Here is a 26,809-nt window from a genome sequence, read left to right on the forward strand (position 1 = left end):
GCTGTTCCCTCTCTCTCTCCCCCCACACCATTTCACCTCTGATTAGCTATCTAGAGCCCCAAATTGCCCTTTCTTAGGACTTAGTAGCAAAATCTTCCAGATGCATGCTTTGGGGCCAAAGAAAGACCCTATGATGGATGGCCACTTCTGGGTTTGGTTTTCAGAACCTATAGGCCAGCCTCACTCAGAAGTAAGATTTAATCCGACTCATTTACTACTTCTGCACCCTGATATACTGGTAAACACTAAAGCTTCCCAGGCCAGCACCTGCTTGCTCAAGGCACTTTTCTTCTTTACTGCTGCTTAGCTCTTCCTGCATTTTATGGAAATGACCAAACCATGTAGCCTGTATCTTTTCAAGTATTTCAACCAAGTCCAAGCCTTTGCTGGATCCATACAGATCCATTGGGAACCTAGAGGCCGTAGCTTTGAAAATGACCACCTTTTGTGGCCATCTCTGCCCAATAGGAGGAGAGGATGAGGAAAAAGGGAATTCTGAGCCTGAGTGACCAGGACATTTAGTACACAGTAAACACATGCAGTTCTTTTGCAGCTTGTACCCTTTGATCACGAAGCCAAGACCACAAAACTCTTATTTGTGTGCATGTGAATCACTGGCCATAAAGTCACAAGCCAGGTGGTGGTACCGTATGTGGGTTTAAGGAATGGCCCCATATGCTTTCCAGGAACTATTCCCATCATTATTACTCACCTCAAAAGCCAGCATATAAAGCAAGAAAACAGCCTTTAGAAGGTGGCTGACCACTGCAGCAAACTAATAAATTAAAAAAAAAATTATATATCCTCAGGTAACAATGTGGAAAGAGCTTCTAAAGGGAATCAATCCCTTTCAAACAGCTCCCTCAGACCGAACCCCAATTTGGGGAAATAGTGGCCCACAATTAGTAAAACATCAATATTAAAAACGAGACAACTGCATTGTTTCAGTGGCTTAGAAAAATATTAAAGAGGCCTGTTCTTCCAAGGCAATTAATCCACTCTCAGCAGCAGCCTGAGGATGGGGGATGGGGAGAGCCCCCTTTGGCTTGTCCTACTTCTCAAGACTTCCAGAGAAAAGCCAATCCCAAGAGAGCTCTAAGTGTTCCTCTGCCCTCCTATCCTGCAGGCTATGAAGGCAATACGGTCAAACACTCCATGTTCTGCTTCATGTTTGCTCTGCTCCTGCTGCTATGGCTCCTACTGCCTCATCCTTGGCTGGGGGTTCCATGTAGATTGGTGTCACTGAAGAAGGTTTTTTGAATCTAGGAAAAAAAAGGAAATTGGCCTGGAATTACCAGTACAGAAAAGGAGGTGGAAACTTAGATTCAACAGGATGAGTAACAAAATATATAAAACTGTCTCGAGGGGCAAAGTATTACAGAATGTTCTAATCCGGTGCTTTTTAGGAGCACCAAGTCTCAACTTTAGAATTCTAAGATATCAGTCAATAACTGAGGTTGGGGAAAAATGCAAGCTGGATGAGTTGGATTGCAATACATCCATCTAACCTAAGTAGTGCTGTCTGATTTATACTAATCCTCCATAGTATCCAACTAAAGTATTATCCAGTGCTTTTACATGGAAACTGGATTTGGAATATTTTGTATGCAGAAAATGCAGAACATCTTTCAGCTTTTGCCCCTTCCTGCTTATCTTTTCATAGTTGTCCTATTCTGTGAAGATACACAATAGAACCTTTCATCATCCACTACTAAATAAACTATGTGTTTCCAGTAGATGCTTTCCTTTTGCTCCTGAGCTTTTATTAGGCTCTGTTATTCCCATCGAAATGACTCTTATAATCAGTTGTCTCTATGACCCTCTGATTCCCAGTTTAAATGTCTTCATATCTCTAGATCTTCTGAACCATCATGGGGAATTACAATTCACTGAAAAGCAAGGGTGCACAATTTATGCTGGCCCAAGGATCACATCTGGCTTTTAAACAATATAGCAATAGCAGTATCACTTATATACCACTTCATAGTGCTTTACAGCCCTCTCTAAGTGGTTTACAGTGTCAGCTTAGTGCCCCCAACAATCTGGGTCCTCATTTTACTGAACTTGGAAGGATGGAAGGCTGAGTCAACCTTGAGCCAGTGAAGACTGGGCAGTGTTTCCAAAAAGTAAAGGGTGGGACTTGGACAACAGTTGATTTTATTAAATATACATGTAAATGTAATTAAAATTATTTTAATATGATTGCTGTCCAGTTGTGAATTTAACAGTTTCTCCTTTCTGCATGTTAAAAGTTGCAATTTAAAAATTAAATCTGCATGTTAAAAATTGCAATTTGAAAGCCTTTGGAACTACATCTACAGATTACAAGGGCTTCTGTAGTCCCATTAGCGCTTCTTGCTTTAAAGTGCGACACAATGTCCATTTCACTGAAGAATTAAATAAGTACCAACTTGCAGCAGAGCTAAGCAATGGACAGATGCTAATTACCCATAACAGGAGATGTCTCCATGAGTCCCTTTGGGGAAAAAAAAACATTTGATCTGACATTTTATTTAAGAACAACATGTGTAACATCAAAAGAAAAGGTGCCTAACCAAATAATCTGGCCATAAAAGTCTGATAGGAAAAATACAAGTTTTATACAACAACTAAGTCTAGCTTGACCCACAAAGATGACTTACGAATATGGAGAGGCAGGGACTCCTACGACCAAGAAGTGGTTCTTTTTCCGAAAGAGACGCCATAGTCCTTTATGATTCCCCCGGACATCCAGATCCCAGATGTGGAGGCACTAAAAGAACAAGTTATAAGTGTCTGACAGCAAGACTGAATGAATCATATGACTAAAAATTCAAAATCTAAATCAGCTGAGTGCTTCTAAGGAGCTTTCAGTACTGGCTTGCAATATGGTACAGCCTAAATATGAGCAGGAATGCCTCTTCAACCTTATTCCAGGTTGGGCAAGGTGGAAATTAAACAGACTTTAATGGTGGGTTTTTTCTTCTTTTTATCCTGTTATATTTTTACCAATTATTAAACCAAATATTCCTACAAAATGAATTAAGTTTTGTACATGGCAATAGCTACTAGAATATTGTATACTTCCTTAATGGAAAGTACAAATAATTCCTTCCATAAAAGAATGGTAAATTAAGTTATGGGTGTATGAATCAATGTTAAAGCAAAGTTTCTTTTACAAAATAAATCTGATAGAAAATATAACTCAATGTGGGAGGTATTATTTGATTATAATTTTAGAAGCAGATTTGTACTACATCTCAAGTTCATTTTCTCCTAACACAAATTTTTAACATTTAGCATTTTTCCTTTTTTTATAATTTGCTAAAATTATTAAAATTTCTAAAACTTATTGCCTTTTAATTAGCTTATAATTTATAAGTTAAATCATATTGCTTAAAGCTGTTAATGACTATATGATACTTATATTGGATTATGTTAACACTTTTTTCAATTTTCAAATTGATATATTTTAATAAGTAGATTATCAATGTCATTTCAATGTTTTTCTTTCAATTTTACAGTTCTTAAAAACCTTGTCTTTATTTACACTTTCTTTCCTGTTTTCCTTGCTTCTGTTTCTGATTATATTTGTTAATTTTCTGTCTGTCTGTCTGTCTGTCTGTCTGTCTGTCTGTCTGTCTGTCTGTCTGTCTGTCTATCTATCTATCTATCATCAAATACCTTGGCAAGCTGAGTCCAAGTAGTGAAATCTGCCTCCTGCTCCATCTTTATGTACATCACGTAGGTTTTTCCTTCAGTGTCTGGGACAAAAGAATCCTCACAAGGATTTTTGGTATGATCTAGAACTTCAGCCTCACTGAAGAAGTGGGTGAAAATAAGACAAAATCAGAGAGGCAAGCAGATAGAAAAGTCCATAATATGAAGCAAGTGCCACATTAAAGATACTAAACTGGAACATACAATCCAAAAAATATTAACTGACTTTGACAGATAATAAAATGCCTTTCCTATTTCAAAATCAAAATATTTTTAAAAGGTATGCTAGTTGCCAAATTGGCCACAATGCTCTTCTGGATTCAGCTTTCAGGCATTTGCCAGCATTTCATAATTCCAGTCCTAACATTTTGCATACTAGATCAGGCCATATTCACCTCTCTATCAGTTTCAGAGATCCATTTTTTAACACATAAGGTACCTGAGCAGACGATGAAGTTCAATTTCATATGCATCTTTCTTTAAACTATACAATGGAAACAGAAATAAAAAGTCAGAACCGAAACTGAATTGCTTTATACTCAGTAGAGCAGCGGTTCCCAATCTTTGTGGCTTGGCGGCCCGGCAGGGGGGAAGCTGGAGGGGAACTGGGCCACTTGAGTGGCAGGCTGGTGCGTGCCGCACACTAGCGTGTGTGTACACTGGCCTGCTGTTCACACAAGGACTGTGTGCTTGCACATGCACCGGCTTACCGCTCGTGCGGCCCAATTCTGAACAAGTGACAGCCCAGTAGTGGGCTGAGGCCCAGGGATTGGGAAGCCCTGCTATGGAGAGATGGGACATTTTGCATACTCTAAGACTGTGTCATTAAAAGATGGTGGCAAAATGGCTGATTTGCAGCAGTGTGCTTTCTTCTCCCATCTCCACATCCCTTCCTGCCAAAATAAGCAGTGAAATCTTAAGTGCGCGGGGGGGGGGAGGTAAGAGGACTCCTCTTATTTCCATCCTTAGCTTCCCGCCGATACTCAAAATATAGCCTAAAATCATATTGCCAAGCTTCATCCATTTTGCTGCTGAAGTTCTACCAAATGATTTATCATCCAGAAGCTTCTACTTCCACTTTCAAAAAACTCCTCAGAAACAGAGAAAAAGGCAGAATCTACAGGCGTTGGTATTCGTGTGTGTGTGTGTGTGTGTGTGTGTATTTACACAGGGCTCAAATAATAATCCCAGGAAACGATTGCAGAGATAAACAAGCCCAGTAAGTGCTGCAGGTATTAAAGCAGGTACTGTTAATCCCAAAAGGTCCACCCCGTTCTTTTTTTTGTAAAGGCATTTTATAGACAGCGGGCTGTTGCTCAAATGTGATATACAATTTGAAGTGCTTTTTATTTATTTACTTAATGTATACTGAGTTTTCTGTAACGAAATGTTTCTCCCCCTGCAAATAATACACACGAAAGCCCCTACGAAGCCAAGCTGCACCAAACTAATTGCTCTTACATTTCTGCTCCTCTATTTTTATTCCATTCTTTCTTCTTGTTCCTTGTTCTCATGATATGGAACATTTGGATGTATATTTGTTTGAACCAAACTAGAAGCTGCCAAGGGGCAACCACTGAGTTATAATTTACAAGTCTACTCTTGGTGGGGCATTACTAAATAGTCTAAATATTAGTAAGGGAATCTAATTTCCATCCTGGGCAGGCTCTCCTGCCAAGAGTATTATATTAGGGTTGATTTTGACTTGCTCATGTTCCTCAAGCACTTTGATATGGCTACATTCATATTAGTGAGTTGCCTACACAGGAAAGCTTATGCTTAGGTCAGAAGGCATCCATGTCTCCTTACCTCTCCACATTCTTAAGCTGTACATTGGGGACTGTGTTGAACTTGTGCTTTTTGAAATAGGCTTCCTAGAAAAATATGAATGGGGGGAAAAAAGGCGGTTTTAAGCATCATTTACCCTAGCTTTCCACTTTTTCCTCTGAAGTACAGCAGGGAGAGTACCATGGCTACTGCATACAAACATTTGCAGGGAAAATATTTTGCATCATCGTCCAAAGAAGAACAACTGCAGCTAAACCATCTCATTTGTATCATAGATAAGCCTAAAAGCAAACATTGGGCAGAGCTGTGCTTGGTTGCTGAGTTTTGCTTATCAATGTTTGACTAAAAGGACAAATTGCAAACATTTTAAATAGGGACAATTTTAATGATTTTAATAAGACACAGCGACAAATATTTGTTTTTAATTGGTTTTTATTGGGGATAATGTTTTATACTGTTTTAATATGCTGTGAGCCGCCCTGAGTCCTGTGGGGAGAAGGGCGGCATATAAGTCCAATAAATGAATGAATGAATAAATGAATTTGGATTAGGGTGTAAATCAACTGAAGACAATATTGATTGCTTTCCTGGGTCAATTCATAGTTAGTCTAGTCCTCTAACCTAAGGCAGAAACTCAATTTTCTCTGAGTTCTCACAAGCAGAAGATGAAGATTTAAACTCTATTTTGCCCATCCAGAGAAGTTCAATTTACTTGTAATGGTCTTTGAATATTAATATAGGAGATTAGCATAGGCTATTAAAATATCAGCTTCTCCTCTTTCCAAAATTATGCTGCCATTGGTAGACATTGTTTGAAAGGTGAGGAAGCATGTCAAACTGAACAATCTAACTGTGCTTCTTCTCCAATTGAAACCTCTCAACACCTAAACAATTTATTGTGGGAATAAATAAGGATACGAACAGAAGCTACTATTTCTGCATTTAAATTAAGAAGGGTCACTCACGTGGAAGTAGCCATTCATGTTGAGGCCAACAATTCCAAAGTGATACGAGCGGGATACGTCTGGGATGAGGCATTCACGTCCTTTCCGCTGTTCTGGCATGCGCATCCACATGTCCCAGTCCCAAAGCTGAGAGAAGAAAGCAGACAAAATACAACACAGAGAAGAAGCCTTTTTCGGAGAGCAACTTATTTTGCTGCAGCCCCCATAAGCATTTGCACCGTTTAAAACCCTCTTGAAGTTTGAAGCAAAAGTTAATTTGGCCCCAGTTTCAGATGCAGGCTCTTATTATTTCTCAATTTTGAAAATGGAATGTATCCTGGCAGAGATTTCTGTTCCAATGCATACTTTATATACAAGCATAAAATCTGGACAAAATGGGAATACTTTTTGTTGTGTTTGATTTCAGTTATTTTCTTTGGCATTAGAAGTCAGGCCTTTTTAGAATTCCTGACCAATGCAATTATATAGCATTAGTTACGTATCTGTTAGTCCCATGGTGGCGAACCTATGGCACGGTTGCCACAGGTGGCACACAGAGCCCTCTCTGTGGGCACCCGAACCATCGCTCCAGTCCTAGACCTTCAGCTGAGTTTTATAAAACCTTTTCGCTTTAGGCCTCCACCGCTGTGTGCAAAAAAAAAAAAAAAAAAAAAGGTTCAATCAATCAATCAATCAATTTCAACTTCTTGCGGGAAAAAAAAAATCTCGCAAAGTTGGAATTGATTGATTGAACTTTTTAGTCTCACCCAGTCTGCCATTACCACCAAAGGCATGCACACCCAATGGGCCACGCCCACTCAACGGGCGACACCCACCCAATGGGCCAGGCCCACCCAGCATCTGATGATACATAAGTGGGGTTTGGGTTACAGTTTGGGCACTCGGTCTCTAAAAGGTTTGCCATCACTGTCTAGTCCAGTGTTTCTCAACCTTGACAATTTTAAGGCATGTGGACTTCAACTCCCAGAATTCCACAGCCAGCAATGCTGGCTGTGGAATTCTGGGAGTTGAAGTCCACATGCCTTAAAATTGTCAAGGTTGAGAAACACTGGTTAGTCACATAATGGTCCTTGATTTTTTTTAAAAAAATAGTCTGGGTATTATAGAGTTATAAAATGACAAGTTGCTGAGCTTACTACTTAAGTAAAACCTAAATGCTTTAAAAATGCATTTCTAATGCTCTTCTAATGCTTTCGTTGTTCTTTTATATCCCACATTTTTTAAAATGCCTGCGTGCTCACGATGTGATATTTAAATTGCACGAATAGCTGAGGATGGTGTGAAGTCGTTACAAAATACACACACACGTACATGGCCAAATATTATTTAATTGTGTTAATGGTTAGACCTGTATTAAGCATTCTCAATTGCTTTGCCAAGTCCAATCAATAAAATGGCTTCTAAGCAGACTGGTAGAGAGGGACACAGCAACAGTTTGCCGATGCTTGCCTTTATGAAGAGTTTCTTTAGGAAGAAGAAACTAAATTTGCCTTTCTCAACCCAGTTCCTCCAGATCTGTTCCTCTAAGCTTAGTGGTTGGAAAAAATTAGAAACGGAATTCAAAGTATTTGGAAGACATCAGATTAGAAGACGCTGGTACATTAGCTCACTATTATTATTAAAGCAGCAGGTCTTTTTAATAGCTATCATGAAGTCAGTTATTTTAATATAATATTTTATTCTGTTCTACTGAAAGCTTGATGTACCAACGTCTGAAACTTTTCCTCCTGGCTCTTTTTTGTTCAACTCTAGATGATTTGGGGGACGATTCACAACTGCTTAAAACCTTAAAGCTACATTTATGTGTATAAGCATAAAAAAAATTAAAGCCTTTCCAATGATAACTTTTCCTAATTATGGAAGCTTTTTGATTAGAGTGTTGGAGCTGGTTTCCTGAACCTGGATTGAACTTTAGATACCGTATATGGCAGTGGTGGCGAACCTATGGCACACGTGCCAGAGGCGGCACTCAGAGCCCTCTTTGTGGGCATGTGCGCCATGCCCCGGGCATGGCAACCATCCCTCTTCAACCAGCCGCCTGCTAACTCGCCGAGGTCCCACATGGCCGGATGCATCCCAGCACCCATGCGCTTGCTGGCCTCTGAGGTCCCACATGGCCGGGTGCATCCCAGCACCCATGCGCTTGCTGGCCTCTGTGTGCAGGGGCCGATGGTGTCGGGCAGCAGCTGCCCCAGCCCCTGCCTCACCTTGCCCTGTGTCAATGGCACCCCTGCCCTGCCTCACCTTGCCTCCTCATCCCGCAAGATGAGCCTCCTGCCCACCACCCCACCTGCCAGAGACCCCCTGGATGTCCCCCAACCCTGCCCGGCCCCCACAGATGTCCCTCCCCATGAGCAACATCGAGGTGATCAAGCCGACCTTGGCCACACCCACCCAATCTGCCATGACCACCACAGCCACGCCCATCCAGTGGGCCACGCCCACCTGGCACCTGGAGATAAATAAGTGGGTTTTGGGTTGCAATTTGGGCACTCGGTCTCTAAAAGGTTCATCATCACTGGTATATGGAATTCATCTTCTAGATATTTCTCAGCCAACGGGTCTTTAGCAATAATACTGAGTTTACTTATTTGGAAATTGTAATGGTTAAGAAAGAGTATAGCTAGATGGCCCCATAATTCCAATGATGCAAGAAAAGCTACCATTAACTCATTATGAGTACCAGATGGTAGTAAGACAAAACTTCCCATCAACCTAAACACACACACACACACACACACACACACACACAAAGTCTTAAATCAGTAAGGAAAAACAACCTGAAAAATCAGACTGACCTTTTCTGGTGTTGGCCACTTGGGCTCCAATTCATCCTTATACAGAGTCTTTCTTAGCACCCAGCCCAGGCCTGGCATGGTCTCTACACGATAGAGAAGTGAAGGGTCTTCAGCGGTATGTTCATACCCCTAATGACCCAAAGAGAAAGATTTAGGAAATCTTCACCGGCAGGAAACTCATCACACAATCCTTCATCCAAGTTTGGGGGAACGAGGTAAAATGTGATAAGAGTTCAGGGGAAGAAATAATTCACCTGGTCATTCCATGCAGAGATGCAATACAAGCTGTCATCTTCTTCCAGCAAATAGATAGACTGGCTTAGAAAGCTAAGAAAATGGAGAAGAATGTCAAAGAACAAGCCAACACTGATTTGATTTATGAGAGCAATGCTGTGAATTGCTTAAGATTGGGGCATTATTTTGAAAATGAGACTGCTTGGAACAAAGTCAATGAAGCGCTAGCGAAACTAACGACATGAATGAGTTACATGCGCTACATATGCCCTCACTTTGGGTATAAGAATTGGAAAATGAGATACTGAACAAGCTTCAAACGTATGCAGATATTTTGCCTAAGATCTACAGACTCATTTTGTGTTCAAATGCTAATCCATACTTCTCAGTTTAAAGACTTTTTCTGTGTCATCTTGCATACTGACTGTGACCCAAGTTATCTTCCCTGACCTTCAGAATTTCTTCTGATGGGCTTGATGAAGGAACTATTATCCTACAGTATTTTCCTTGCAATGGGGTTATATTTTCATTGTCAACGGCAATACATTCATTTAAAACTGGCCAGCCACACTGACAGAAGAACCCAGCTGTTATTCTTTGCTGGCAAAACAAAATAGGACCAAGGTAGAAAATGAATTCAATTAATACCTGAAGAAATCAATGGAAATGTCCAAGTCTTCTTCCAATACCACAGCAAACTTTGCATCCTATAAAACAATCAGAATAGAAGGAAACCTACAGTGTTTCAAAACTATATACACATTTTCACTCAATGGAAAAATTCCTGGGAAGCTGACAATCCAGCAATGAATATAAGGACCTTCCTTTTTCGGCACCACTTAAATAATCAAAAAACGTATTTCTAAAAAGCATGGCATTATGCATAGGTGCCATCATCGGTTATGTTTAAGAAAAAGAGCCTCTGCAACTTCAAGGTTTACAATAGGTGCTTGTTATTATAACCCCTTCAATTAATGTTACATAGTTCTCAATAATTACATGGAAGAGCACATTCCAAAACAGAATTTTCCCAAATGAAAAGATCTCTCTACACTGGCAAAGAAAGAAGAGCTAACCAAACCTACCGGATGCAAGTTGAATGTTGCAGTCAAACTGGCCTTGTAGTGCTGTATGGGGACAAAAGGAGGAGTAAGAATGAGGATGTTTCTCAAAGTCTGTTCATTCTTATCAATATGTTAATACCAACAGAATCATTACTGAAAAGCTACTTTTCAGAACAGTCAGACCAACCATCTTTATCTCTAGGCCTCGTTTGTGCCTCAAAGCAGAATGATACATACCTCACATTTTTAATCATATAAGGCTGACAAATTCAAGCCCAGGCTTGATGGAGAGCCAAGGCTTGCAGGTTTTGTTTTTTTTTGTAATGTTTTATTGATTTTCTAATTTTACATTTAAGTATTTAAAAAGCAACGTGGCGGCTGGGTTAATTGAAAATTCAATGACATACAAGCATCTTTAGTACAAGACTCAAACTACCACATTAAATATTTCCTCTCTTTTCCCCTTAGTATTTACTGTCTCCTGTTTAAACTAATACAATTCTTATTATATCAATTAAATAAAAATAACATTCTTACATCTATCAATAATTAGCGTATACACATCCTGGTTATTTTAACATTCAGTCTTTATAGACAATCAATGTCCTAATTAGTTTTTCCCAATTTTTAGTTTCCCATTAATATTTCAGCCAAGGCTTGTGCTTGAGCTCATCCACCACAAATCAGTCTGGAGGATAACATATACACAATAGGATTTCTAACGGAGTTCATGGTTTAATGCAGGGGTGTCAAACTTGCAACGTCACGTGGCATGTCTCGACGTATCGCAACTTTTTTTGCCATTGCCGGCAATGGGGTGGGCGCAGTTTCAGCATGATGCATCCGGCCCGTGGACCGGCAGTTTGACACCCCTGGTTTAATGGAAGCAGCCGCCAAGGCAACAAAATCAGCCACTCACCTGAGAGACTCTTGCATTTTTAATGCTGATGGGTGTGTGTTGGATTCCCTTCAGGCCAAATAATTCAACCACATCCATTGGCTCCTGGAAAAGAAAGGAAATTTGTGAGGTACAGGTTTTCTGAATTGCGCTCATTATTATCATCTTGATATGAATTCTTCCCACTTTAGATGTTTCTGGGATAGGGCAAGATAATTTCTAGAATAGGGATAGACAACCTGTGGCCTCTAGATTTTTCATTATAGTTCTCAGTGTGTTCTGTAACCATTAATGCTTAATAATAATAATAATAATTTATCACTATTTTGAGGCAGGAAATACATGCAACTTGCAGTGAAAGCTGTACACAGTTCTTAATTTTGTATCAGTGTTCTGCCCACTATGATCCTCAGGCTTTCAAAATGTGTTGCGTTCTGACACTACCTACAGTTGTCATATATCTTAGAACTTCACCCTTCAGATCCTCAATCTAAGATGCATAACTTCAGGTACCTAATGAAAATTACTGTCTGCTTCTAAAAAAATAATAATTACCATCCAAATTCCTATACATAAAGTTACTTATCTTTTTAAAACAGCACATTCGCATATATTATTGTAGTCATAATATATCTGATGATATGCTTTTTCAATGCCAAACACTGAAGGCTCTTTATTTGCACATGGAATAAAAGTTGTTCATTTTGTTCAAAGATAGAAGTGGATCAGAATATATATTCCATTTGCATTCTATTAAATAGTTACATCACAGTTTCAGAGTTAGTAGTCTATGTTATAGGGATAGCCAGTGGCAGACACTTGGCTGAGCAAAGCCCCTTAAATAATCTTTGAAAAAAGGACATAGTTTTGTGTCACTATAAATACAATTTACAATTAAACATCTCTGTAGTTAGATGGTATCAACCTTATCATAGATCTGGTCAATTGCTGAGGGATCTAGTTTGTTAAGATGGACTTCTCGCTCAAACTGATTTCTGAAATCTACAGGGATCCCAAGACTTTGTATCTAGAAGTTTCTTACCTATAAAAAATAATCCATTTATTTTCTCATACATGCATAAGCATAAAACTGAATCCTTCTGTGCCTGAAAGTCTTGCTTTCATGCTGTCCTTCTCTAGCCAGATGACACAGTTGCTGTGGCAATAAAACAAATCTGCAAAGGAGTATCTACCGTGTGAATAGAGGTATTTCTTTTCAGGAAGAAAAACAGCTTTGCTTTATGGACCAACAAACCTAAGTCCGAGTTGAAGCATACCAGTTAGGAAATACAGGTAGTCCTCGACTTACAACAGTTCATTTAGTGACTGTTCAAAGTCTACAATGCCACTGAAAAAAGTGACTTCTGTTTTTCACAGTTACAAACGTTGAAGCATCCCCATGATCATGTGATCAAAATTCCGATGCCTGGCAACTGGTTTATACTTATGACTGTTGCTGTGTCCAAAGGTCATGTGAATGCCTTTTGCAACCTTCTGACAAGCAAAGTCAATGGGGGAAGCCAGTTTCCCTTAGCAACCAGGTTACTAACTTATCAACTGCAGTGATTCACTTAACAACTATGGCAAAAAAGGTTGTAAAATGGGGAAAACTCACTTAACAAACATCTCACTTAACAACAGAAATTTTGGGCTCAATTGTGGTCGTAGGTTGAGGACTACCTGTAGTATTACTGCCCCCAGAACAAATTTCATGACAAAATACAAAAGAAAGTAGTAGTATTAATAATATAAGGCACGAATCAAACAAAATCTCTTCAGTGTTTTTAGGCAAAATATATTTGCAAGGCTCAGCTAAAGATGGTTCTCTTAAGGTTCCCATCTCACACAGTGCTTATAAGGTGAAAGGCGATTAGTGATGAAAGGCAGAATGTATACCCTCTGGTCCTCTGCAGGCTCTGCATTTATCTAAAGAGCCTTTTCAAAAGTTCTCAGTGAAGTGTAATTGTTCATAAAGAGAATATAGTAGGGGAGCAATTTTAATTTGAATTAAATTTGAAAATTAAGATTTGTCCTGGACTCACTGTTTGGTGTTCAGAATATCACCCAAAGGCCCAGTGCTGTAACTGGACCCCCTAAAGTTGCACACCTTCAAAGTAGCAGATCCACCCCTCCTGATGACTTACCTCGTAATATCCATCAATAAAAACTGTTATCATTTGAGGATTGACCCCTTGTGCTGACAGCAGAGATCGTAGCATCCTAAAAAGAGAAGGGTTAACATATTTGCTGTGATTCCCAGAAAGCCTTTTAATGTATTAATAGAATATATGTCCACTTTTCATATAGAAGCTTGAATCTAATCTAATATTAATGATATAAACTTGACTAACATTTGTTCACTTTAATCCCAAATTATGTATTCTATGCCAATCAGAGTTGACTACCTAGTCCTAGAACATGAATTTTGTTTACAATAAACAAAGGATGAGATTTGCAGGATCTCAGATTTACACTTTTGTTTTATTATAGGTGAAATCTTACAGTTGACTCTGTGTATGACAACTGTGTGCTTTCCTTTTCCCTTCCTTGCTGGATAGAGGACTTTCTTTGCTCAGAGGGACAAAATCAAGAAAACTTGACCACATCATTTGGGAACTGGAGATTATGTTCCAATAGAAACTGGGCAAGCAAGAAATATATGAATTCTCCATTTGACGTTCCATAGCAATCACTTTGTTCCTACTAACTGTCTCTCACCTGTACAGGTAGTTGGGTCTGTTCCCTGCAATGACAGCAACAGGTACATCAAAAACTGTGTTGTCTTTGAGCTAAAAAAAAGGAACACCAGAAATAGAAATTTAAGATAGCCAACACCTCTTTTTTTCCCCAGTGCGCCTTTTATTTTTCTCTTCTTACACCTGAACATTTAAGGTAGTGTTTCCTGAGGATATGTAGTCTTCAACTCTCAGAATGGATGGCTGGGGAAATCAGGCAACTAAGGTCCATGCATCTTCAAGTTACCAAGATTGAGAAACACTGATTTAAGGGGAACGCTGGGAACAGCTAAGTTCCATATAAGCAATTTTTCCTTGCCCATAGTCTCAGACTTAGATTATGAACTGAAACCAATATTGTCTGACCACTTCCAGAATTAGGATTGTATAAGTAGGTTTTAAAGTGTACTACTTATATGTTGCAGAATTCAGAAAAGATTCCCAGTAGTATTTATATTTGTCTCATGTATCTCAAATTCAGAGAAGTAGGCAGTTGGCAAAGAAAGAAGCAGATTGGAAATAAAGTAAAAGACAAAAAAGATATGAAGAACAAATATAAAAATCAGATGAACATAAAAGATCTTTTAAAAAAAAATCTAACTCCCAGCTACATAGTCTGGTAAACTTTATTGCCAGATCTATCTATCTAATCTATCTATCTATCTATCTATCTATCTATCTATCTGTCTGTCTGTCTGTCTGTCTGTCTGTCTGTCTGTCTGTCTGTCTGTCTGTCTATCTGTCTATCTATCTATCTATCTATCAATCATCTATCTATCTATCTATCTATCTATCTATCTAATCTATCTATCTATCTATCTATCAATCATCTATCTATCTATTTCATATTAATCATTTGATGGGTCAGTTAAATCTATGTAATTAGATAGAAATTTTGTTTCTAGCAAGAGTTGGTGAAGGAGAAGGGGCATTATTGTACTTACTGGATCAGGATTGAACTCTATAGGTGTAGGATCTTTACAGCTGCACACACTTCCATAACCTTCAACTTTGCTGCAAAAACGCTTCCGCCGCCGATTCAACTCAGTATCTGGCCAATGGCATTCTGCATCTGTGGAATACGTCATATGTATGCATACGATTAGCTTGACATATACAAGAACTTTGAAACAGATAAGTCTTTTATCAATTTACGTTCTGCTACAGTCAGCTCAGAACATTCTTAGGATGTTTCAATCTCTGAAGCCCATAAGCAACAAGCCATCACTAATGATCAAAATTATGAATGAAAATTCAAAACATCTGTATGGCAAACAATGCCTGGCTGCCAAACAGAAAATGATCTTTTTTTAAAAAAAAAAAACCTCTCTTCTGAATATGTAATAAAAAAAATAAGATCTTGCCTTCAGGGTAGCTTTTAATTTCATTGGACTTGCTTCAGGAGAAACCAAAGAGAACAGCACCGTAAGTCAGTGTAATAGCAGCTGCCAATTTCTGAACCTATCTCTAGTCCAGCCTATCATTTTGGGTTTCGGTAGAAAATCAGATGAGAAAATCTAAAATAACATACAGATAGTTCTTGACTCACAACCACAATTGGGATCAGAACATCTGTCACTAAGTCAGATCATTATTAAATGAATCATGCCTGATTTTATATATATATAAAGTACTTGACAATTATACACAAAGTACTTGACAATTATTATCCCACTTCAGCAGAAACTTTACTAGTCTTCTTCCTCAATTCTTTACCTCAAACAGGTTCCTGGTTTCCTAGCTTTAAAGCTATTCCAAGATTTGCTGGATTATCCAGCCTTGTCTCTATTACGCCTTCTTGGGAATGAATATCATACCTTCCACAGAGGTTAATTGGACTTCGGTTTTTAACAAGACTGGCTCTCCCCAGGAGGAAAGCAGTGGGGACTTGGCATGTTTCTCACCATAGACTTCACCTACAGAGAACACAACACATGATGGTCAATAGGCAGCCAATAACCACTCACTACCTGGGCTTGTCCACTGTTAGATCCCTGATGTAGCAATCAGTCAGTAATCTTACTTTTTCGCTAGGCTCCTTTGCACATTTTTTTTTATAGTGCAAAAGAAAGATTAACAAAATATCCCTCTATGGTACTCAGAGTAGGAGGTGATAGAGACACCCTCACCTGTTGTAGAAGAGGGAAAATTGGTTTAGGTATGAAAAATTACAGTTGCCTATGCCCAACTCCCCCATATTATTAACAGAAAAAGTCCTCAGCTTCTCATGCTCCAATTTAGTGGGTCTGAGAAGTTCCAATATCATAAATAGATGAAAAACAAGAATCCAGAGCAAAACCAAACATTTGCCTGATTAACATTATTCTTCTCCTTGAAAAAGTTACAACCCACCAGGAGCCCTCTCCTGCGTCCCTTTCTCCCCGGGGAGATTTCTGCCCAAGCTTGATCCTGACCTCCTTTCTTCCCCACAAATGTCCACATGTCCCTCCAGCTGAGAGAAGCTGCAATCTGGCTTCCTAAACTCTTCAGAAGACTCTTGGCTGTGTCTTTAAGGTGGAAGGAGCCCTCATCCTGAAAAGGAAGAAATCCCACAATATTAATCCAGATATGTGATTTATATATCCTTTGAGCGTAAAGAATCTTTGGATGCTGTTCGATTCTTTTAAGCTAAAGCTTCATTTTTTGTAAAATAAATAAATAAATAACCTGTAATAAGATGTCATAATAAAACTTGGTTTTTTTACTTTTCTAGTGTGTCATATAATTTAAGAGTAAATTTTCAGATACAATCCATAAAATTATTGTATAACAGTAGTGCAATCACCTTTTCTTCTTTGTCAAAGTGTTTTTAGCTTCATTAGACTATTTTCAAGTTAAAATAGAAATTTAATTTCTGTTAGGCGTCAGTTACCAGAATGAAAGAAAGAAAAAGTTACAATACCAATTTCAACTTACCTTAATTGTGAAGATAAGGATGCGACCCTTGGCTATCATGTTGAGGAAGAGGACCATGGCCTCATCTTCATGGGGAGAATAGGTGTCAAAAACCCGCTTTGCCATCACATGGCCCTACAAAACAAACCATAAATTGTGTTAGATCGCTTCTTCTCAAATTGTGACCTTCCAAATATATTGGGATCACAACTCTTTTTTCTTTTTTTTTGGAACTTCAGTTGAGACACTGATATACAGCAGGTCAGCTACTGGGAAGGATACATCCCAGATTTTGTTTAAATATAAGGACAAACTTCCTGATTTGTACAACAATGTAATGGTCTACCTACGGAGGTTGGGGACTTTCTATTGATGGAGATTTTTAAGAAGAGACTGAGCAGTTACCTGTCGTGGATGGTTTAATTGGCTTTCCTGCTAACTGCAAATATTCTGACTAGATGATCCTTATGGCCCCTTCCAACTCTTTATCATTCTTATGTCCGCAACAGAGGAAATATTTTAAAAACATCTGGCAGTTTTTTTCCAAATTAATCCAATTAAGGAAATATCTCTGCCCTCTCCTCCCCATTATAACACTGTATCTTAGCATGTATTACCCCAATTCATTTTCTTAAAGAAAAGAATACGGAACATCTGTCACATTCAGGCAGCTGTGGAGAGCTGAATGCCAGGGAAGGTCCACTGGGTATAAAAGCAGGTCTTCCCAGCCATGCATCTTACAGGCTTATGGAGAAAGAAGGGAGGAAGCTGGCATTTAGAAATTCCTCCCCCCCCCCCCATAAAGGAACTTACTGGAAATACAGAATGGTGAAGCACCTTTTTACTATAGCCAGTTGGGGAGTGAAGTCACCCATGGTAAGCTCACTGAATTGGATGAAGGATAGCACACAAGTAGTCCTTGACATACGACCATAATTGAGCCTGCAATTATGGTTTTATGTTACACCAGTAATTAAGTAGGTCACACCTGATTTTACCTTTTTTGCATTGGTTGTTAAATGAACCAACACCCTAAATCGTGGTCACGTGAACGCAGGACACTGTAAAAAGCCATAAATGCAGGCCAGTTGCCGAGTGTCCAAAATGTGGTCACATGATGGCAGGGAGGCACAATCCAGTTCATAAGTCCCCCTTTTTTGGGGGGGGAGGGTCCATCATAACTTCAAATGGTTTCTAAGCAACTGGGCTTAAGTCAAGGATTGCCTTTATTACCAAGAATTCCTTTTACACTTAGTATTAGTTTTGGGGAGCACAGGCCTGACATAGTTCTAGAGGTCTAGAAACTTGCCAAAACCTTCAGTGGAGTTTAAAAGACTTTTCTGCAACTCTGACCAAAACCCCAGAACTCTGAGGAAAAAAATCTATTCCAAAATACAGCTTTTTTGGACTTCAGTGATGACTGAAGATTAGAAACTCCACACTGCCTTTGCCTTTTTGTCAGGAAAAAGGAGCACATTGGCCTCATTTAGGTCACATTATGTTCTTCATCACTTACTGTAGCCTGATTTAATACAATGACATGGATGCCTCTGCCTTGTTCCCGGGCTTCATCTTCTAAAACCTGTACAGTAACAAAAGCAATTGTTATCAAACTATCCTTTTCACACTTGTTATCCTTGTCAGTCCTCCCCTGTTTCTTGAACATCATTTTCTTCTAGAAATTTTCTTCAGTGATGTTTGTAACCCAGAATCCCTCTGAACTAGCTTTTGCAACTTAGTTGTGCTCTTTACTCAGAACATAATCCAGCATGTTGGAAAGAGTTATAGTCAGCTTTTATACTAAGAACTTGGAAGAGGAGATATGAAAGCATTATAAGGTGAAAGCAGCTCATGAAATTGTTTCATGATATGCATATGTGTGGGGATGCAAACACGTAGGGAAAACACAGCATAACTTTCCTGGATTCCTTACAAAACCACTACTCTTGTAAACTGCAAACAGAACACAAAATGTGCTCACTTTTCTATTAATAAACGGACTGCTTTTTAAAAAAAAAATAGTATTGTTCCTCCATCATGAATGCATTACCTAGAAATTTTATTAAAAAATAAAAAGCCATCCAAAGACACAAAATGAGTATTGTATACTCATATTTTAAAGTTACAGTTCTAAATATGCTTGCTGGCCTAACAGGATGCAGTAAAACTGAAGCCTGAATACACCCACACCCACACCCAAACCCACAGTCAAAATAATGCAGGAAGAGACTCCAGTTCAAGAGGCACTGTGCTCTCCTTCATAGTAAACTATGTTAGAATGTATTATTGCCCTGATTCTTGCATCTTACAGCTGCAGTGCAGATTCTCACCGTGGTCCCATCAACTGCAACATAAACCTTGGAGCGACTGGAATAGACCTCAATGTCCAGAACTTTTCTGCTACTCACAGGCCGCCGAGGAATCTCTAGCTTCTGCAAACCTTCATCTAGGAAATGAGAGAGCCCCATATTTTAGATTCTTATGGCCATACGTTTAATGCTCTTATCCTGTGGCAATCTCCCCATACATTATGAACATTCTGAAAGGCCTTCTGTATAGCGCAGGGGTCCTCAACCTTGGCAACTTTAAGACTTGTGGACCAACTCCCAGAATTTGCTGGCTGAGGAATTCTGGGAGTTGAAGTCCACAAGTCTTAAAGTTGCCAAGGTTGAGGACCCCTGGTATAGCGTATATGTCCTCATTTAGCAACTACCTCTGATAGCGATCATTCACTGTTATGACAGTAATGAAAAAAATAACTTTGTGACCCTTTCTCACATTTACAACCTTCTCAGGTTTGTAAAACAAAGGAAAGCTGATATAAGATTGTAAGCATAGTTGGGATGTCACTTAGTGACTGCTTTGCTTAACAACCGAGTTGCCAGTCCCAAATATGGTCGCCCAACGAGGACTAGCTGTATACCAACAGGTTTGATAAGATTTATTCATGAAAGCCCAGATAGAACATTTGATGTGGAGGCATGTAGAATTATCTCCCAAAGGACATCATGTTGTCTATATAAAAAGAAAACTAACATTTTCCTTCCACTTAGCTTTTAACAGTCTGCAACATAAGATTAAAGACTTCAACTGAGTGTTATTTGATTTTAAAATTCTAGTTTAATGGTTACCTGGTTAAACTAGTTTTGATTACTCAGTTTTCATTTGTAAATACAAGATATCCAATTTTCCGGTTCTTCTTTCCTTTGACACTTAAATCAATATTCTCCTAGCCATATTTTTTTTTTTTTTTTTTTACAAAAGCTAGAATATAAACCATGGCCTACTTGCTTAATTTTACCTGGAAATGTTTAAGGTCTGGAAGGTATTACTAGTCCAGTTACATATATTTAAGAAACAGTGTCTTTCTCTCTCTGAACTATCAAAAGCTATTTTGCAAGCAACACTTTCAAAAATTTAGACCATGTTTAATGCTCCTATAACTAGAAATATGGGAGGGGATTCACTAGTCAGGGGTTAAGTAATGTTGCGTGGAAAATTCATTCTCCAATCACAGAACAGTCTACGTTCCCTAGAACATTCCATTTCTCCCAGAATGTGACTACCAATCACACAGTACGTTCTAATACCACCATCTAATCACATTTTGGGCTCACCATAATCCTGAGCTGATTCTTCTTCTTCACTGGCTGCTCTTCTAGTGTCCAAGATCAACTTTATGTTTACAATAACAGTTACCAGCAAGAAAAGGACTGCTCCCATCTGTAAGGCAAAAAGCTTCCTTCGTTAGATTAGAAAAAAAATAGATTTGGAAAACCTGATGCTTAAAACGCCTTCGTGATGAAAACACAGATTTTTATGCTAGACTTAACAGGAAGGACTGGAAAAGTGAATGACAAGAACTTCTTTCTTGAACTTTCCCATTGTTATTTAGGTATGAAATCTAGTTCCTGCTTCCATTTACCTCTATTTTCCTCTAAAAAATTTTTGTCTCATTTTGTGTACTGGTGGGCCTTTCTATCATTGTGCAGCATGTACTTCCTTTATCATGCATAAGAATGAAATAATGGAAAATATCAAGTTTTCTGCAGATTATATCCAGGTTTCTATAGTAAGTAGCCAGCTGTTCATTCCTTAAAACCAAACTGCTGACTTTTGGAGATGGAAATCAATTTTTGGATTAAGTGTCATACGACATAAATATGGAATGTTTTCCATTTATTAATAGAAATAAATAAGTGGCATACAGTTCTTTAAGTGAACTGCATTCATGTACTTTAATAATAGTTGTGACAATAGCAGGTCATGTCATGCATTCATCTGTAACATTCGTTTAATATCAACTTTACAACATAACACTTAAAATATAACACTGATCTCTCACCACCATTCTTTTAGATGACCCTAAAAGAATTTATACCACAACAGGTTCAAAAAGGCTGCCTTCTCTGACAAACTGTGAACAGATTTTAGGGCAGTGAAAACAAGCTACTTGATAGGAATATGGAGTCACAGCATTGGTGCAAACTGCAGCAAGATTTTCTTAGTGGAGCATGCACATTATATTATCCATGAAACAAAAGGCTGTGTAATACGAAGGGACAGTCTCTGAGAAGGGAGCTGTCTGTACAAAACGAGTATGATTTATGCTATTTTCTACCTCAGAGAAAACTGCCAAATAAAGCTCACTGAATTATACCTATAAAGTCAGAATGCCTCTTATTATTCAATCTATCATCTTGTTTCCTCTCTTTTAAGAACAGTCCTAAAAGTAGAGCAACAGTCCCTAGCTTTTGTGAATTATGGATCGATTTTAAATCTTGAAAATGTAATGGGTGGCTACCTGGATGCTAAGTGTAGAAGAAAAGTATCTTGAAGAACATAAGCACAAATAAAGGCAGATCTGAGCCTCAAAACATAAAACAATTCTTTGAAACATCATTTTATGCTGTAGCACCGTAATTGTGTACTACCTACCAAATGACAGCATTAGAAAGTCTTTATAATTGCAACTAAATTCTGTTCCATCACTATGGCAATCAGAAGCTTTTGTTTTCCCAGGTGTATCTAGTGCAGGTATGAACAGGTTTTTATGGATGCTATGTAATGCGTTTTTTTTAACTTCTCTGTGTTTCTGTCTGTATCCACAGAGATCCCATCAATAATCTTAGGACCAAATCACTAATCTTTATCTGTGGATCAGGATTCACATCACATCTAAAATACATTACAGCTGGAAATCAGAAAGATTTAGAGACATTCAATGTATTTCAAATAGCGATATCAGATGGGGATTAAAGGCAGCTTGGACATCTCCAAAGGAATGGGGACAACATTGAAGCCGAGAATCTGGACAGAAGGCAGACACTGGCCAGTGAAATCTCTTCAGATCAAGAAGAGATTGTGAGATAAGCCCATCTGTACTCCAGACAGCTGCTCCTCAGGAGTGAACCGCATGAACAAAAGTTTTTGCAATTAGTTCCTGAGTCAAGCAGCTAGGAGTTGCGGTATTCCATCTTCACTCACAACTGCAATGTAGCCTATGTGGACATTAAATCCAGCCATCCTAATTTCTTAGCCACTTTTGAATATAATTAATATAGAGGTAGATTTTTTCCTTTGCAGCAACCCTGCCCCTTTAATTAGTGTAACTTTTTTTCTGTATTACTAAAATAAAAAATAGTCTAAGATTCAAAGATTCAGAAAATTTTGGCACAAAATGTAACCAACAAATGATTTGAAAAGTTTTTTAAAAATGGACAAAGGGGACAGTAACTTTTATTTTTACTATGCTTATTTTTTGATGAAAATGCTTTTGCATAAACTTGAATTAAGCTAGCCAAATGGATCAGATATTCGTGGGAATGCTTCTGTTTTAAAGTTAAAAATAAGAAGATGTTAATAAAAATTAAAAAATACAAGCTCAAATAGAATTGATAAATAAAATGTGCTTCAAAATTGAGAAGTAAAGCATTTGGGCATTACATTGAAAAAATACAAATTGTTTCTTCATTCTATTACAATGTTTTCCCAAACAAGATGTTCTAAAATCATTTAACTACATGTCCTACAATTCATATGCTTATAGATGCTCAAATTTTCCTAATTTCCTACTGTACACAAGATCCCCCCCTCAAGAAAGCAACTTCTCCTCTACTTAATTTATCTCCACAGAAAAAGAGTATCAGTCTTCCTCTCATTATATGGTAATACTGTAAAGTATGTGACATTTCTACAACATATTGTATGGTGGTATAATGATTAAATCTCTGGTGATGAAGGCACAATGAGCATATAGGTTTCTATGGGAACCTGAACTTGAAGACTCCTGCCTACATGTAGCTAAAGTGTCTGGATCTCCCACAGCACTGACAGCTCTGTATTAAAGTTTCTATTTTAAGACATGGGGATCCAGACAAGATATTGCAATACATTTGTCATGCCTTCCTGACTGCTACACTGTCTCTAGAATGTAGCAGTATGAATTTATTTCCCTTTGCTAGGGAGATAAAATGTCTAAGAAATCCATTATTAGTCACAAATCATCAGTAGTAAATCCAAAACAGAACTGGGAACTGTGTTTGAGAGAGCCATTTCTATCCTGTGTTGTCCTACAATGTTTAATGACTTGGGAGGCCCAGAGCAGTCTACATAAGGAAAAGTGATTTGGTTTCATTATAAGTGAGGGTGTAAACAAAACCCAGATTTCCCCCAGTTCCCTTCAGTTCATTTTTGGGGACCTCGGGTGAGAACATTTGTCTCACATGGAACAACTGGCATACCTGCAGCCTACCTTGCGTCGCACAAAAAATGGCTACTAATCCACCATGGTTTTTGATCACGGCAATCACAACTACTACTGTACATGATTTTCTCCACGAACATTTGCTGAGTTCATGTGTGCATTTATTTCCAAGTATCAATATATGGATCATTTGCACACTAGAATGTATTTTAGGAAGGAAGGAAGGAAGGAAGGAAGGAATCATTTTTTTACTTTATAAAACCTTACCCTTTCCTTGAAAAATCATAGCCCCCACCTCATAAATCTGCCCACTAAGGTCCTCAATGGTTTATGCACATTACTAAAAGTAAAACAAAACACCAAACCAGACAGTAGCCATAATAGGATCTTGTATCAGAAATAGCTCCAGTGATTTATCTCAGTGCACCCCTAGGGTTTCAAGTGGATAAATCAATTAATGAATACTTTAATTGTTCGTAGGTGTTAAATTATGAACTGCTGCTCAGCCAGTACTGCAGCTTTGATGTACGTGAATATATCCTAACAAAAAAGGAAATGATCAATCTGCTTAAATGAATTAATTATTGTCCATATCCAATGGCATGGACATTTCTGCAAGTGTTAATAGGGTCCTCAGCAGGCGCTTTTGCCCATCCTATTCCCTGCCAGCCAATGTACTTGGGTACCAAGTTGCTTTGCCAAAAACAAAAGAACAAAGAACACCCCAGATTATGCCCGGCTTCCAATCTCCTTTCATATGCAGCACCACCTTAACCATCACTTCTGAATAAGGCATAATTGGCTTGGTTATACATACTACAATACACCCGAGTGTGTGTATTGCAATCTGTAACAGACCAATTCAACTGTTTGGTTAAAACAGTTACAGTTAAAAAAGCACTGCACATAAGTTTTAAATGTATCAATATACAGAGATAAATCACATGCAAAGGTGGAGGCAAAGACAATTCTTTGTTCAGAAAGACAGTAGAAACTGGATACGTTGTAGTAACAGCAGGTTTCAGTGAATCTACAAAAAAGTTCAGCCTAGATGCAGATAGGAAGCTTCTGTGAAGCACAGATATCCTCTAAGGCAGACATGTCAAACTCGTGACGTCACGTGACATCACGCAACGTATTGGGAGAGTTTTGCCATTGCTGGCAATGGGGTGGGCACAGCTTCCGTGTGACGCGTCCGGCCTGCGGGCCGGCAGTTTGACACGCTGCTGTAAGGCAACCTCAGTTGTTCTGGATTTAAAATGCTAGCACATCTTCCCCAATGTTCTGAAAATGCTGGTGGAGAATTTACAGTCCAATGCATGTAGAAATCGTGCTAAAATAGGATTTGTAGCAAGTGGGATGCAAATTATTATGTTACAAAAGGATCTTCATTTCCCCTGAAGTGAAGTTGTCTCTAACCATTTTTGCTCTTTGGAAAGGCCTCAAAACATGTGTTTGTTTTTTTTATCAGCCTGAAAATCTCCTGAACCAAAAAGAACATACCAATTCTATCCTTGTGATCTTATTTATATTTACTTATATAAGTATTTTAAGTGATTTTATTATATGTTCTAATTCTTGATTTTTATTGTACTCTGCCTAGTCGTCTTGTCTGAGATGGGTGAACATATGATTTTCTTCAGATATCTTTGTCATTAGTGGTGAAAGAACCCTAAGGGAACACATTGTTTTCAGGCTTGCATGGAAACCTGAAAAATGCTGGATAATTTAATTCATCCTACAGACTTCTGTTCTTGTGTATGGTCTGAAAAGGTCCAAATCCTTTTCAAAGCATGCACGGACATACCATCCAAAATGGACACAGCTTATGTATTATAGTTATCAGAGGTATCAGTTTCTAAATGTTTAAAAAACCCTTTATTATAGCTTTTTAAATTTTTAATTCAAAGTGCATGCAACTGGCCTTTAGACCGAAAAATAAACTAAATAGAAAAAAAATAGTAGGTGAGTGTCCCAAAGAAACAAATTCAGGCGATCATATGATCTTGTCTGATACATTAAAAAGATACAAATGCCTTAATGTACCATGCTGAGTAATTCTTACTGTAACATGAGCTTTCATGGCCCTGCACTCTTGCCTGAATAACAGTTTGCATTATAATAAGGATCTGCTAGCTTGCAAAATCCTACACCATCCTGCCTTTCCAAAGCAACGCATCCATTTGTGTAAATATGCTCTTGAGGCTATATAAAGAATATCACCTCCACGTGATTCCATTTCAAGGATTACAGTTCCTTGAACACTGTAATCCAGAAGTATTTAAAAGCAAAGATCTTTGCTAATCACCTTACCAGATATAATGCTCCCCATTGCCAAGATTATCTAAACAGAAAGGGGATGTAAGTTGGGGCCTCTTCTCACCTGACACAGTCTCCTGAGCGCCCTCTGATTTGTCAACTTGTACTTCCAGGCCAGGTACCAGCTGCGTTTCTTCCACGGCTTGGGTTGTGGATTAGGCTTCCATTCATCCATCACAGCAGGGCAAAATAGACAGCAGTGGATAACATGAGGTAACTCTCACCATCTGCTCTTCTCTAGTTGGACTCTTCAAGTTAAACCTGGCAGGATAAGGAAAACAAATAAAATGGAAGCCTGGAAGGAAGTACTTGGTCATATTTAGGTTCAAATGCCTGAGAATGTCACTATGTTTTTGCTGATTTTTTTAAACCCCCAAGTTTGCACAAATATTTAATTAACATAATTTATTCTGGGCAGCACACTTGGAAGTTTGCAGGATGTAATGGTATGACAAGGACAGACTGGACAATGAATTCTTTGTCAGGCAAAACTAAAAGGAGAATGAAGACTGTTGAATAAGGAGCCAAGCAAAGGACCTTGAGTTTTATGCCACATTTCAATAAAATCCTATTATATTCATATTACGTACATATATGTGCAATCCGCACCCCAGAAAATGTACTTTCAGATAAACAGAACTTTCTGTAGAAGATGGAGACAGCAGAAAATGGAAGGGGGAAGCAAGATCTTAAGAGGCATTCAGAAAA

At 38.4% G+C, this 26,809-nt stretch overlaps 1 protein-coding gene across 1 annotated transcript; it reads right to left on the reverse strand.

The window, feature by feature from the left end:
• Nucleotides 1–961: 961 nt before the first annotated feature.
• Nucleotides 962–26,276, reverse strand: POMGNT1 (protein O-linked mannose N-acetylglucosaminyltransferase 1 (beta 1,2-)). Its single transcript, XM_015811531.1, has 21 exons — nt 26,166–26,276; nt 20,694–20,799; nt 19,407–19,522; nt 18,593–18,658; nt 17,098–17,211; nt 16,596–16,713; nt 15,999–16,097; nt 15,126–15,253; nt 14,165–14,235; nt 13,591–13,666; nt 11,468–11,551; nt 10,570–10,611; nt 10,133–10,191; nt 9,505–9,577; nt 9,251–9,379; nt 6,453–6,578; nt 5,509–5,573; nt 4,139–4,183; nt 3,664–3,799; nt 2,643–2,752; nt 962–1,262 (listed from the first exon to the last, which is right to left on the reverse strand). The coding sequence occupies exons 1-21, from the start codon at nt 26,274–26,276 to the stop codon at nt 1,166–1,168; spliced, it is 1,971 nt and encodes a 656-aa protein (XP_015667017.1). The 3' UTR covers nt 962–1,165.
• Between the last annotated feature and the right edge of the window lie 533 nt (nt 26,277–26,809).

The sequence above is a fragment of the Protobothrops mucrosquamatus genome, unplaced genomic scaffold (genome assembly GCF_001527695.2).
Source record: "Protobothrops mucrosquamatus isolate PMUCROS unplaced genomic scaffold, P.Mucros_1.0 scaffold44, whole genome shotgun sequence".
Taxonomy (NCBI): domain Eukaryota; kingdom Metazoa; phylum Chordata; class Lepidosauria; order Squamata; family Viperidae; genus Protobothrops; species Protobothrops mucrosquamatus.